The sequence below is a fragment of the Nanorana parkeri genome, unplaced genomic scaffold, assembly GCF_000935625.1.
Source record: "Nanorana parkeri isolate BGI_ZX_2015 unplaced genomic scaffold, ASM93562v1 scaffold181, whole genome shotgun sequence".
Classification (NCBI taxonomy): Eukaryota; Metazoa; Chordata; class Amphibia; order Anura; family Dicroglossidae; genus Nanorana; species Nanorana parkeri.
Genome location: NW_017306449.1, coordinates 333,435 through 348,769, shown reverse-complemented (window position 1 = coordinate 348,769; position 15,335 = coordinate 333,435). Strand labels below are relative to the sequence as shown.

At 42.0% G+C, this 15,335-nt stretch overlaps 1 protein-coding gene across 2 annotated transcripts; it reads left to right on the top strand.

Annotated features, from left to right (window-relative positions):
* The first annotated feature begins 275 nt into the window (after positions 1 to 275).
* LOC108785856 (adenine phosphoribosyltransferase-like) lies at positions 276 to 14,576 on the top strand. 2 transcript variants are annotated; one of them, XM_018555021.1, is made up of 6 exons: positions 280 to 423; positions 7,718 to 7,863; positions 9,437 to 9,530; positions 10,454 to 10,600; positions 12,847 to 12,942; positions 14,412 to 14,576. In XM_018555021.1, the coding sequence occupies exons 1-6, from the start codon at positions 417 to 419 to the stop codon at positions 14,570 to 14,572; spliced, it is 651 nt and encodes a 216-aa protein (XP_018410523.1). In that variant the 5' UTR covers positions 280 to 416; the 3' UTR covers positions 14,573 to 14,576. The 2 variants fall into 2 exon arrangements, with proteins under 2 accessions (XP_018410524.1, XP_018410523.1); XM_018555022.1 differs by lacking the exon at positions 12,847 to 12,942 and having other exon boundaries at positions 276 to 423.
* The last annotated feature ends 759 nt before the right edge of the window (positions 14,577 to 15,335 follow it).

Here is a 15,335-nt window from a genome sequence, read left to right as displayed (position 1 = left end):
ATATATAAAAACATTGATTGAACATTCTTTTTATACATTTGTGTGTGTATACATTTGTGAAAGACAAAATATATCTTTTAACAGAAAAATTCAATGTCATCTCTTATAGTGAAAATGTGTTTTCTCTGTCCTATTGACCTGTCAAGTAATGGAACACTCAGTGTAAAGTTCAGCCTACAATGGATTACTGTTTTACATTTTGTTTGGCTTCTCCTGCATGCTTTGAGTCAGCCATGTGTTGCTATGGTTAAGGGTTGCCTGGATGGAATTTCAAGGGGGTTGCTCCTGGAACATGCTCTCCACAGTTTGGACTTCCCTTTATAGAAGTGACTGGATTTAGCTCCAGATAGAGTAACTGAGAAGCTACAGAGGGGATAGCAAGCACGCTGATTTAAGCTAAACTTTTCAGAGGATAAATGCCAGGTAAGCTGGAGAGATAGAAATACCCTCAAATTATCGAGATCCCAATTGTGAGCTCAAAAATATATCCAAAAACATATTAGAATTATAACAATTTTTAATCTTGTATGAAACTACACATAAATATACACACATTTAAAAAGCTATCAACTTTAAATGGCTATGTTGGCAATATGACAAACCCAATGGTTATAATGGCTCTGCAAGCCGAATTTCGATCTGCAGCAGGTTAGGCAAATAGTATACCTTCATTCAGCAATGTATATTGTATTCATCTGGTATCAATTTGTTGGTATGTTGTTATATTGGCAATATGGCAAACATAATGGTAATAATGGCTCTACAAGCCTGATTCCGATCTGCAGCAGGTTAGGCAAATGGTATACCTTCATTCAGCAATGTATATTGGTTATAATGGCTCTGCAAGCCTGATATCGATCTGCAGCAGGTTAGGCACATAGTATACCTTCATTCTGCAATGTATATTGTATTCCTCTGGTATCAATTTGTTGGTATGTTTGTAGGGATGTCCCGATTACCAAAGCTAGCATCGGTATCGGGACCGATACAGGACATTTTGACAAGTACTTGTACTTGTCAAAATGCCCCGATGCAGAGCGACGATGCTTGCGCTGGTTTGTTTTTTCTCTGTACCTTCCGAGGTGCCGAATGCTTTTCCTCACATGTGAGGACGTCGTCGGCGCTGAGCGGAGGAGCGTTGTGTCACTGCTGTGGGGTGGGGTCCTAATGTAGTTGGCCAGTGACTGCCCAGAGGACCCCACCTGGAGCGCAGCCCACAGCAGTGATGCGACGCTCAGCCGCTCAGTGCCACCGCCGTCCTCACATGTGAGGAAAATCGTGAGGCACTGCGATCTAGGCAACAGTAAGTAAGACGGGGGCCTGGGCTTAGTGTTTTGTGTGAACAAGAAGAATCTATTGCTGCAGTGTGTTCTATATGTACTGTACATGTACTACATATAGAATGCACTGCAGCAATAGATTTACAATTCTGCACTGCTAATATGAAGGGGTTAAATGATCCAAAGTACATAACATGTGCATAACATGTAGTTGTACTATGGATCATTTAACCTATTCATGTTAGCAGGGGATACTTTTAAATCTATTGCTGCAGTGCATGCTATATGTAGTACATGTACAGTACATATTCCCAATTCACTGCAGCAATAGCTTTACAATGATCCCCTGCTAATATTAATAGGTTAAATGAACCATAGTACAACTACATGTTATGTACATATTATGTACTATGGATCATGATTTAACCTATTCATGTTAGCAGGGGATAATTGTGAGCGCCTCCCACAAGCTGAGCACCAAGACGCGATGCAGCGATCCTGCCCATTGCCCACTACGAGAGGCACCGCGTGAGGCAACAGGGATCGGAGTGAAACTGTGAGTGAGGGACGCTGGGACAGGGCTGGTTGTAAATCTATTGCTATAGTGTACTGTAAGTGTGTACTGTATATGTAGTACATATATACAGCACACACCTCCACTACACTACAGCAATAGAGTTACAATTCTCCCCTGCTGACTTGAATAGGTTAATTCATGATCCATAGTACATAACATGTAGTTGTACTATGGATCATTTAAAGTCACCTGTCCCTTTAAAAAAAAGTATTGGTAATTGGTATCGGCAAGTACATGAGGGGAAGTACTTGGTCTTGAAAAAGTGGTATCGGGACATCCATACTATGTTGTTATATTGGCAATATGGCAAACCTAATGGTTATAATGGCTCTGCAAGCCTGATTTCAATCTGCAGCAAATTAGGCAAATGGTATACCTTCATTCAACATTGTATTCCTCTGGTATCAGTTTGTTGATATGTTGTGTAACATGCAAGCAGATACCTTGTATATCTTCTGTTATATTCCTTTGGTGTCAGTTTGTTAATGTTTTGTATAACATCCAGGCAGCTACCTTGTGTCTTAGGAGTGTTGTCTCCTGATAAACATCCATTGGAATACCACAGTCTCCATGAAAAGGACTTACAATGTCTAGAAAGCTTTACCTTTAGTATATCAGAGTCTGGCTGTATCTCTCCAATGACTCCACATACATATCACTCCAATACAGAGTCTGACTGTATCTCTCCAATGGCTCCACATACATATCACTCCAATACAGAGTCTGGCTGGATCTCTCCAATGGCTCCACATACATATCACTCCAATACAGAGTCTGACTGTATCTCTCCAATGGCTCCACATACACTCCACATACATATCACTCCAATACAGAGTCTGACTGTATCTCTCCAATGGCTCCACATACATATAACTCCAATATAGAGTCTGGCTGTATCTCTCCAATGGCTCCACATACATATCACTCCAATATAGAGTCTGGCTGTATCTCTCCAATGGCTCCACATACATATCACTCCAATACAGAGTCTGGCTGTATCTCTGCAATGGCTATACATACATATCACTCCAATACAGAGTCTGACTGTATCTCTCCAATGGCTCCACATACATATCACTCCAATATAGAGTCTGGCTGTATCTCTCCCAATGGCTTCACATACATATCACTCCAATATAGAGTCTGGCTGGATCTCTCCAATGGCTCCACATACATATCACTCCAGTGACCAACTTCATCCGGGGGAGATCTGTGTCAAGTGCAGCCGTGTCACTAGGAAAAGTATTTACTTATCTTTAGCAAAGGAAAGTCTCTCACGTCTTTATTTCTCTGGCTGCAAAAGGCCTTTGCACTGCTGCCACTTGATGTTGTACACCATCTCCATATGCCGCCCTGTCAGCAGTCTCCAATGAGTAACTCTGCCATGAGGGGAAGACGCAAAGCACGCTAATCCCTAACACGTTTCTCCCCAAAGTGGTTCTTCATCAGAGGGGCGTGATCCGCCATTCCTTCAACCAGGTGGTTTTTATATCCGTTCGTAGGTCGATAATTGAAAGGCTCTGTGTGTTCCATTTAATGCTCCACATGGAAGAAAGCACTTCCTGTTTGCACTCCATTTGTTGCTAGGTAACGCATCTAAATCCATCTATTGTCATTTTAATCATAAATCTAGATTTCAAATTCCCTCATCTCTACTACCCCTTTTGGAGGGGGGCACTCCATGTACTTTTATCAGAAACATCTATGCAATTCATAAATCATATCATTGGTTCCTCATGAGATTTGATCTGATGTATACATCTACATTCTTTTTGTAGTAGATATTTATCCCACTTGCCTCCACGGTTTTGTTTGTGCACTCGGTCAAGGACAAAGAAATCACGTTTTTCAATCTTACTGTTGTAAGTATAAACAAAATGTCTTAACACTGGGGATCTCAGGTCACGGGGAGAAATGTCTGCCAAGTGATCTGAGATTCTTCTTTTAAGCATTCTATGAGTTTTTCCCACATAAAACATGTCACACTGGCACATTAATTAACTATACCACCCCTTCCGTTTCACAATTAGCAAAATGTCGACTTTTGATTGTTTGACCTCTTGCCTATAGAGCCATTTGATGGGGTTGATAGCTTTTTAAACGTGTGTGTATATTTATGTGTAGTTTCATACGAGATTAAAAATTGTTCTAATTCTAATATGTTTTTGGATATATTTTTGAGCTCACAATTGGGATCTCGATAATTTGAGGGTATTTCTTTTTCTATATTTGTAAAAGAGACCCATGGGCTATAAGTATCTTATATATGTAATTGCAAACCCCAATCCCTCAATTGTATATAGTAAGCTGGAGAGATCTGTCTTCTTCTGTAAACAATGACTACATATAACGTCTGTACCACTGCAGCTAAAAAAAGATTGAACTTCTTCTAGATTTCAAGACCCATGCATAGCTCAGTTTAGAATTTGTCGGTTTAGGACTCCGCTAGGGAACATGATCACCTATATTTTAGTGTACGAATGCTATCTGTTGAACCACTAAGTGATGGGTATCCTGGTGTGTTTAAGTATGGGCTGATGTCTGTTATTTTTAGGGGTACATCTGTCTGTCTAGGGGAATTCCTAATATTTTCATATGAAATAGTGATGGACAGTAAAATGAGGACTTGCCCCTATGTAAGCAACACTTTATTACATATGTTCCCCATACAATACAGAGCAAGAGAATTCTAACGGAACCTAGGAGAAATCCACTCTCACCAACAAATGTCAGGATGAGGTTCCATGAGAAATAACTTTTTTTAACATATGCTTGTGAATCAGGAAATATGATTGGCATTGTATTTTCTTTATATATTCTATATTATGTTCAAGACTTTCAACAAAATAAGGTAACCAGATTTTCACAATGAAATCCGGAGACACCCTGCTAACCACGCCCACTTGTAACCACGCCAATAAAACCACACCCCCATTTGTAGCCACAAAATCAAGTCCCATTATTAGCATGCCCTGAAACAATTGGTCATGGGCTTCCGGAAGGGGAAGTAGACATTGAAAATGTAAAGACAAAGTGCCCTAGGCACTATAAGGAGTGAAATAATGTGGCGCATCCGCACTGAATCGCGTGCGGTGAAATTGCACTAACAGTGGGAGCGGCTGAAGATGCATGGTTAAATAAACCCAGAGCCTACTCTACTATGGGTCAAGAATATGTAATGCACATAGTGTAGGGATCAGAAGTGTGTAATGCATGGGGTCAAGAGTGCTTGGAGCAGAGAGCAGGAGTATGTAACATACAGAGGGCAGGTGTTAGGAGTTAGACATGTGCAGCGGCTAAAAATATGTTTCGTTTCGGTTTTCGTTTATTTTGTTTTTGGAATTTGGATCCTATATGTGTTTCATTTCGGGAATCGTATTCGGATCTGATTCGGAATTCGTTTCGGATTCGGAATTTGGAGGGATTCACGGAAATTCAACTTGAGGTGGGGTAGTAGAATTGGCACATTTGTCATTTCTGGTTGCTGTGCTCTAGTCTTTACTATTAAAGGGACATTAAAATCCTTCTCCTAATTTGTTTTTATCCGTTTAAATGTGCAGTGCACGCACAGGATTTGGATTAAATTCGTTCCAAATCCAAAATTTCGGATTCGGATGCTTTCGGATGTTATATTTCGGAAATTCGGATGCTCCGAATTTCCGAAATTCGGATGCTCCGAATCTCCGAAATTTCTTTCGACTTTCGATTCGGAATGAAACGAATCGCACATGTCTATTAGGAGTAGGTGGCACATAGAATAAAGAGGTCGGGAGTAAGAAACGCATGGAGTACAGGGGTCATTAGTAGGCAATGCATGGAGTACAGGGGTCATTAGTAGGCAATGCATGGAGTACATGGGTCATTAGTAGGCAATGCATGGAGTACAGGGGTCACGAGTAGGTAATGCATGGAGTACAGGGGTCATCTGTAGGTAACACATGGAATACAGGGGTTATGAATAGGGGACAGTAGCAAGTAACGCAGAGCTCAGTAATAAGTAACGCAGAGCTCAGAGCTCAGTAATAAGTAACACAGGGTTCAGTAGTAACAGAGTTCAGAGCTCATTAATAAGTAACACAGGGTTCAGTAGTAACGCAGAGTTCAGAGCTCATTAATAAGTAACACCGGCTTCAGTAGTAATGCAGAGCTCAAAGATCAGTAATAAGTAACGCAGGGTTCAGTAGTAACGCAGAGAGGAGGGGTCCGTAGTTAATAACACATTGCAGTTCACTGATGCTGGGGATGTTTGTTTCCCGGGACAGACCTGCTAAAATGGGAACTGTAACCTTATGGGGACTAATGATATCCTTATGTCAAAACAATCAGTTTATCTTTTGCTGTCTCTGTAATGTTAGGAAGGTTTAGCATTACTTCCAGTCCTAAAGATTCATTCAACAGGAATTGAGAAGACTTTTCTACAAAGCAATGGGAATGCCCCCCTTAAATTGTTCTCACTGGAACAAATATACCTTTTTTTTTTTTTTAAAGATTTAACACCTTTTTTGTTCTGGTGACAACTATAACATTTTGGATTTCCATTTGCTCTGTCACAGTGAAAATGATCACCAGGAAAATTAGGGAGAGTAAATCAAGCCAACGGAGACACAAACAGCAATACAAACTCAACAAGCATTCTATTCTTCTCACTCAATCCAAAGCTATAAAACAAACAGCGGCCAGAGTGGCATATTTGTTGAACATTGCAGTTACTGCACAATGTTTGCATTATGCTGTCTGCGGCCCCTGGTCCCCTTTTTATTAAAGCAAAGTAGACCAGACCAGACTCATACCCTGGGTAGCTGGCCGCTCGTGTATGGGTGTGATCACACGTATGTCATAAGTTGGCAGCAGTGGGCCCCTGTAAGCAGACTCTCAGCTGCATTAAATGTGTGAAGCCCACTATCGGCTTTACACTGGAAGTGATTTGGGTGGCTGTAAAGCTGTCTGATCATTTCCACAGGTAATTGCACATGCCCCCCTATGCCCAACACCCCCCCACCTTGCTTCCCAGGCTCCGCTGCTCCTCCTGTGAGCCCAGGACCATTATTGTGGGTGTCTGCAGGTACATTGGAGAGAGACCAAAGAACATCCATTAGTTGATCTCCACCCCGTTAATTGAACTCGGAGCCATCATTCCCAGGCCAGAGAGGCCGTGGAAGAAGCTAATCAAGCATGATCTGTGGGGGCTTGTAACTCGCCTATGTGATGGCATTTAGGGATGCACAGATACCAGTGCCGATACTTGCCATTTTCACAAAAACTATCAGGGTTGCAGCTGTGCGTGGGCTCTGGCACTCCACTACTGTCCTGAAATCACTATTCTGGATTGTTTTAGAAAAACTGTCACATGACACTAAACAAAAAGGTATCGGTAATGGTATCGGTGAGTACTTGGACAAGTCTTGGAACTGGAAAAGTGTCAGTACTTGTTCCAAGTACAGTACTAGGTATCTGCGCATCACTAATGGCAATATCATTTTTTTCTAAAGTTAAAATAAATCTAAAAACACCCAACAAATGTTTTCAAAGTCTCTTCCCTGCATACATGCACAGACTAATACAAACACTTGTCAAGTGCACCTATGCATGAAAACGACATGTGCGCCACATGTCGGGTATCATCACGTATGTCCGTTCTTCCCCGATCTGCTCTATGATCACTGAAGCAGGAAGTGCTGTGCAAAAGTTTCCGCCTTCACTTCTTTACAGCCAAAAGTTGGGTTTACATCTACTTGAATTTGTACAGTTTGTTACTTCTTCACTAAAAATAACATATTTTGCACAACTCCTTTCTAGCAAATTAACCCTTAAAAGACATTGCATAAGCCGTAATCATTGAGCAACTTACATTTCCTTGTAGGTTATAGTTCATCGGATGTCCACTTGGACCTGTTCAAAAGTCCAGAAAAGAAAACCCCTGGCTGGTATCTGCCACTGATGGCTCCCAATGAAAAAGGACCAAATTACGCCTGGCTGGACCCATCAAGACTATACTGTAATCGGCATGTAGGTGTATCATAACTACTCCATACCTTCTAAACACAACATTCATTTGAATCAACTACGCAGTCATAATTCACTTTCACTGATTATTTACTGTAGAGTTTCTTTCACACAGCTTTGTTTCCACACTAATGATTTTTAATGGACATTATATTTTTGGATAGAACATGTTTTTACTGCTGTCTGTGTGTCATTTGGGGAGATTTCGCCATTACGTCCTGTCAGGACAAAAAAATGGGAAATCTCTTCTACAGGAACACAAACAAATGCATGATTTTACTGCTGTGCATGACTTGCTGCACTGGTGACAACCAATTTATTTATTTCTTTTATGGGTATCATAGGGTCAGGAAATGAGGGAAGCCTCCCACTCAGTGGCGGTACTACCAGGGTCACAGCTGCGACTGGGCACTGGAGTTCCGTCACTTAGAGGGGGCCCAGGACAGGAGGATGCTAACCGCTAATATCAGTACCGGGACCTCTTCCTCCTGTCCTGGGCTCTGCATGCTTCACGCTGCTCCCCTCACCTTGTTCCGGGCGCAGCGTGAAGAATGATCGAGCCGGTGCAACAGCCAATGAGTTGGAAGCGGGTTATCTCCACCCCCTCATCACACAGAACTGCTGCCGACTGTAGACCTGCCTGTGTTCTATGGAAAGCCCCAACTCCCTGGGTGTCAGAGGTGTGCTGCTGACACGAAGAGGGAGTTATAGGGAGCTGAGATTATGAAGGGGACATGTGAGAGGAGAGTGTGGGGTCAGGGAGCTGAAAGCTGGGGACGAGAAGGGGGGAAGCTGGGCACATGGAAGACGAGGGGGTTTGTTTTTATTTTATTTTTTTTAAGTATCTAATCTTTTTCTTGGGGGGGGGCCTTTATGTCAGCAAACGCCCAGGTGGGAACCATGCCCATAGGCAATCATTGGTTTTCACATGTTGAGCGTTTTACAGCGTGTAGGAACGTGCTGTAAAACGCCCAGGTGTGAACCAGGCCTTAAGGTTAGAACCCCTCCAACGTTTATGAATTTTGTCAATCCCTTTTAGTTTGAGCCCCTGGTTTTTTTTTTCCATGGGATAATAGAAAATGTTTAGAGAGACTGTTTGTCAAAACCCTTTCTAATATTATTTATATGTTCATTAATCCTTCCTTTTAGCTGCCTAGAATTCCGACCTACATATTGGAGGCCGCATGGGCACTCCAACAAGTAGGTGACATGTGTATTCGAACAAGTAAAACATTCTTTAATAGCAAAGGTTCTACCGTTCACAGAGGAAGAGAATTGGTTAACTTTGATTCTGTTATTAGTAACGTACATTTTGTCACATTTGTCACTGGTAGACATGTATGCTTACCTCTCTGCAGCTTGAGTCTTTAGATTCTGCATCTGTGGTGCTTCCTGACCCTATTGGGCACACTATTTGGTATGGGAATACCTGCCCCGCCCCAGTCAACGATTTCTATTACGCAGATAAAACAAATATGTCATCTATATGTAATATAGTTTTAAGTCCGCACATGTACAGAGGATTGATAATAAAATGTGACAACCCATCTGTAAATAATTTTCCCTTTTTCTTCAGGCCCTAAAAGACTGCATTGAAGATTTGCTACAACCGTTTAAGGATGACAAAATTGATTTGGTTGCAGGGATTGATGCCATGGGCTTCATACTGGGTACATATCATGGAACACCTTGAAGATATATTGTGGTGTTTTAGTATCTACACAAGGACAGCAGAAGCCTAATGTATTAGCAGGCAGTTCTATGTCCACCAGCAAGCCCGTGTACAGGACCGGATTTACCCAGGGCCAGTTCCCGCAATGCAAATCCCCCCCGGGGAGAATGCAAACCGGGTTGCAGGGTTGATTTGATTTTTTTTTTTTATTGTTTTCTTTCCTTTTTTTTATCACGTTTTTTTAAAATGTTTAAATGTTATTGTTTTACTTTTTAAATTTGTATTTATTTTATTCATCTTTTACTTTTTTCTTATTTTTTCATTTATATTTTTCTTATTTTTTTAATTTTTTATATTTTTTTTCTTACTTTTTTTTTTAACTTTATTTTTTAATGTAATTATTATTACTTATTCATTTTTTATGTAACTATTTTTTAATATCAAGTGATCTTGGCGACATCGTCAAGATCACTTGTAAGGAAACAAGCGGCTTCCCCCATTCTTCATTTAGCCCGGCTTGTGCAAAGCCAGGCTAAATGTAGAAAACAAATTACCGCCCGGCGCCCGGAACTCCATGTTCCGGGCGTCGGGTGACTTCAAACGTGTGCGGCCCCTATTTTCCGTTCCGCCCCGATGCCAGGCCTCGGTGGCCTTGCCGGAAATCCGGCCCTGCCCGTGTATATGCATAATGATGATAGCACTTCAAAAGGATTGCAAAAGTTGGTTCGGTATAGGTCAAGGGTCAAAGATGTATATTTCATACTGTATAACTATATACATTCTTTTCATCTTCAGAGTAACTATGAAAGAAAAATCTAGATAATCTGAACTGTGCTGCTGTCACTCATATCCTTAACCATTCCGTTGAGTTTTTTGTTTCCAACTTTTTCTTTGAATTTTGTCTCCCCCGTTCTGAAATAGGCGCTGCTATTGCATCACACTTAGGAAAAGGATTCCTAGCGATCAGGAAAGCAGGCCATCTTTGTGTGAAGACACATAGTCAGTCATATGTGGACTATTCTGGCAAGGAGAAAAAAGCAGAGGTTCGGACAGATGCCATCAAACCAGGTAAGTTCCAATGTTGCAGTTTAAAAATATAGAACATTTAAATATTTTGATTGCATCCAGTAATCATTGCACTTCCCATTCCAACAGGTATAAATGTATTTAAAGTATATTTATGGTCAACATAAAAAACATCTTCAGTACGTATTTCCAATATATGCACATTTCATCACGTTTTGTCTCTTTAGTGTTATCAGCCCTGCCCAGTTCACCTCTGTGGACTAGAGAACACCCCGCTATATTATGGTGATAAGGAGTGGAGGTGCTCTGTCGTCCTGACACATTCCCTGTCCTAGTGTGACAATGCTGCTTATCCATTGATACAGTATAATAGGACAGGAAATGGTAGTATCACCAGGTAAAAATATAGGAACAAAAAACCTGAAAAAGGAATATTGATGCAGCTTCCACATCTACATAGTGGTAAGCTGATCTATATTCAATTGTGGCTCTTGGGTTTAGATACACTTTAAAACCTATCTCCAGGTTTAAAAAAAAAAAGAACACCCTTTAGTGGGGCTACCCATGCATTGCAAGGGTTAATGGCTCCTTTATGTCTAGGGGCGTGGTGAAGAGGACTTTTACTTACCTGATCCATGTTGGTGCTGAACTCCCCTCTCTCCCCTGTGCCCTGGCTTTTGGACTGTCCCTTGGCATCTTCAGGTATATTGGAGGGCGATGGACCCTGCATCAGATACCCCCTTCCCATCCAGGCCATTTTTCAGTATTCAGCTCTGCGGTACTTTGACTGACATTTATTTCGTAATGCAACGCTGTACTGAAAAAAAATGTATAATATTTTTTTGGGGACACTGGGGGTTTTATTTTTTACTATATTAAGGAAAAATTCCAGAAAAAAAAAACAAAAAACTGTTTCCCCTATATTAAATGATGATAAAACATTTATTATTACCCAACTTTTTGGTAAAATATAAAAGACGGGGTCACGTCGGGTAAAAAGACACCAAACATGTCAAGCCTTAAAATTGCGTACGCGCATGAAACCTCAAAAAACGATAATACCTAAAATTGACCATAGGTGACGCTTTAAAAGCTTTTACCGCTCATTGTTTAGTGTTATCAGTGATTGATGGCCCTAAAATGATTGCTCTCACTGCGATGTTCGCGACAATATGTAACACGTGTAGTGCAATTGTGGTTTTCACGCGATGGTGCACCGGACGCGTATTTACGTTTATATGTGCGTAAACGTGGGGGTGGGGGACTTAAACATTTTGGGGTTTTTTTTAAACTTTTTTTATATGTGACTTTTATTTTTTACTTTTTTTAAAATTTATATATATATATTTTGCACTTATTGTTATTGCTATTACATAGGGGATAACAATCCCCCTATATAATAGCACAGGTACACTGGCAGGTCCTCTTTATGGAGACATTAGGGGTCTCTAGGACCCCTAATGTCACCTGGGGACCCCAAAAGAAGGTGATGAAGCACAGATCTGCTTCATCAGCTTCTTCTCTCTGGCTATAGCAGCCGGATGACTGACAGGTGAATGCAGAAGTGTAATACACATCACTTCTGCATTAACAGCCCGGAGGGAGATCAGCAAGGAGCTGATCTCCCTCCCTCTTCCTCCTGACGCCCTCCCGGGCCGCAGATGGGCTAGCGGATCCCGGGATTGAAGGTGGGGGGTTAGGAGGGGGGGCGTCGGCGGCAGCAGACGAGAGGGGGGCACACACCAGCACATATACACGATCGGCTGCCTATAGAGCCGCCGATCGGGGATATGTTAAACAGCCGGTAACGGCTCTATACATTGCACGGGTTTTTTCTGCCCGTGCGCGCGCAAGCAACCCGCTAATGCAGCAGTGTCGTCCGTCCGTTTTTTTTCAACCGGTGGAGGGCAACTGGTTAATTTTGGTTGCCCCTGTTTGCCTGACACCTTGTGTCCGGGTTCCTGGTGCCATAAAATCCGGACACAGCATTCAAATCCTGAACTGTCCGGGTGAATCCTGGACAGGTAGCAACCCTAATTGGACGTGATAACGTCACTAGGCCTCTGTCCTTCACAAAGGTCCCCTAGACAAAAATGAGCCGGTAACCCTTGCAGTGCAGGGGTAGCCCGACTGCAAGGGTATCTGGAGATGGAGTTTAGGAAACTGTTCTAGAGGAGTCTAAACGTTGGAATGTGAAGCTAGTACTGTAAGTTTGAGTTTACATTGGCTTTTTAATGTCAGACTCAACCTATAACACATAATGAGTATTTTCCATCTGGCTGTATTAGGCCTGCATATCCTCTTGGTAGATCAGTGGATTGAAACTGGAGGAACCATGAGAGCTGCTATCAAACTGGTGGAAGAACAAGGTGGGGTTGTTGCAGGTAAGAGATAAAATATGTACAACTACTGCTTACAGACACAAAAAGCAAACGGTACTGTTTCCTCTGTAATAGCCAGGAACAGTGTGGCCAGTGTGACTAATCGAATGCTTCACCAGTAATGAACCAGGATTTTGCTTTAATGCATAGGTCTTGTTTTTGATGGCCTCTTATAGCTTGGTAGATTCTTCCTTTTTTCAGATATATACAGTATATTGCACTGCTTAACTGATCAACAACGGCTGAGCTGAAATCTCACCAACCTATTAATTTATTTAAGACATTAAAGTGCTTTAGTTATGTTTAGTTGTTTTAGTTTTGAGTGGAGTGGAGAGGGAATAGAACACCTATATTTTTTTTTAGTAAACTAAACCTGAGATTGTAGTCAATGACGGGAGCAAGTTCGGAGCGGTGGCTAGTTTACAACACACACAGGGACTATGGGGAACAAAAGTAGTCACCCTCCAGGAGGAAGGACAGTGTCGGCACCAATTCAGAGAGGATTTGAGGATCTACAGCCGAGTGATACACAAATAAGATACATTTTTGTTAATAGTTAAGGTACCTGAATGCATTTCTAAGATTTAACTCCTGAGTTTAGGGTCACTTTAAGTTATCAAGACAGTCAGACCTGACAGGTACAGTAACATCAAGAAAGGAGAACAGTTAAAGGAGAACTATGGGGTAAGTGTTAAAAAAGTAAAAACTAGTGTCGTCCCGTGACCCAAAGCTGTAGCTCGCGATATACTGAGACCCCCGCAGCCGAGACGGATCCCAACAATGCTGTCGAGATCCACCCAGCTGTGTGAGTGACAGCGGGCTCTGCCTACCTAGAGGCAGAGCCAGCTGTGCCCACCCCCTCCCCTGACTGTTCCTCTAGTCAGCGCTGGAGGATCAGAGAGGGGAGGGTAGGAATCCCTGCAGAGATGATCGAGAAGTGAGCAAGCGACAGTATGGGTTCGCTCACTTCCCGATCTATAGCGCTGACGTGTGACCGTTTCATTGTCACACGTCGGCTCGAACTATGAGGATGAGTGATTTTCACTCACCTCATAGTTCTCCTTTAACTGCATACACAAAGTGTCATAAATAAGTGCATGATGTGTTAGTCTTCCTTAAGCAGCTCTTCTTTTTAAAGTGTACTTAGAGCAATTTTAACCATGGAGAGTGTCAGTGATGTAACATCAAGCAGCCCCAGGTGTCTTTTTTTTTTTTTCCACTTTAGTTTTCCTGCTGGGCACCTCTGCATCACTATTGGCCTATCAGGGTGATAGACAGACTCTTTCATTGCAGACATGTGCAAGGCTTCGTATGTGCAGCAGAATTAATCCATTTCTCCTGGTGCTTTGTTGTTGTCTTCATCACATACTGTATACACTCCTGGACAAAGGGCAGCCTGATTTGCATCTAATTGTGTTGCCAATGTGCTTGATAATTGTCCCTCATCCTGTCTTTGGTGTACTTTCCTTCAGGTGTTGCTACTATTTGTATTGAAGACAGCGCTGGAGGCAGATGGGTGAGAGAAAATTACAAATGTTCTGACTGTGTTCCCGAAGACCTCAGAAGCCAGTTTAATAGGCAATTTCTGGACAGCTTTAATGCCTTCAGCAGCAAACAGATGAATAAGGAATGACATGCCCACAGAGGAAACCTTAAACCCAGCATACCTGGGATGAGCAGATCTCTTCAATCAGGATGTGAACGTAATGTAACTTACAGTGAATATTATGTTATGATGTGAAAAGTCATAGCCTTCTATGGAGCTAAAAGAGAAGCAGTTAGCTTTGCATGAACACGTGAAGTTAAAGTCCATCGGAGTGAATCGCGTCAGAGGCCTAAATAAAGTTGATTTTAATGCAAGTGACATTATTGGATTGTGTTGGATGCTGATATTTTCACTAGGCACTTTGCACTGTTAGAACCAGACTAAATGTAGTCCTTTATAACTGTAGATAAAATTACCCTGTGGGCTGTATTTGCATAATCAATATATATTTCGTAATGATGTAGTCCAGTGAGGTAATTGTTATTGAAATTAATATTACAATCTGTCAAGCTCTAAAAAATGGCAGTCTCTCATATGTAAATCTGTCTGCTAGCATGGCAGTCTCCTACCAATGGCAGCTGAGGTGGGCGGAGGAAACTGCTGTGGCCGCCGAGGAGCCCAATCGAAGCGGGCACAGATGATGCCAGTCGAGCTTCTTGTTCTCTTCTCCCCGCCGCCGCAGTCTTAAAGTCAGAGCAGTCTTAAAAAGGCCCCCCTCCCAGTCCACATCTTTCGGACGTTATTAATCTGAGTTGCCCCACTCAGTTTGCCCATCGCTTGCGGTCATATTGAGTGGGGCACTAAGATTAATAACAGAGCCGCCTCTCTGAGTGCCCGCTTTGTGGAGCTG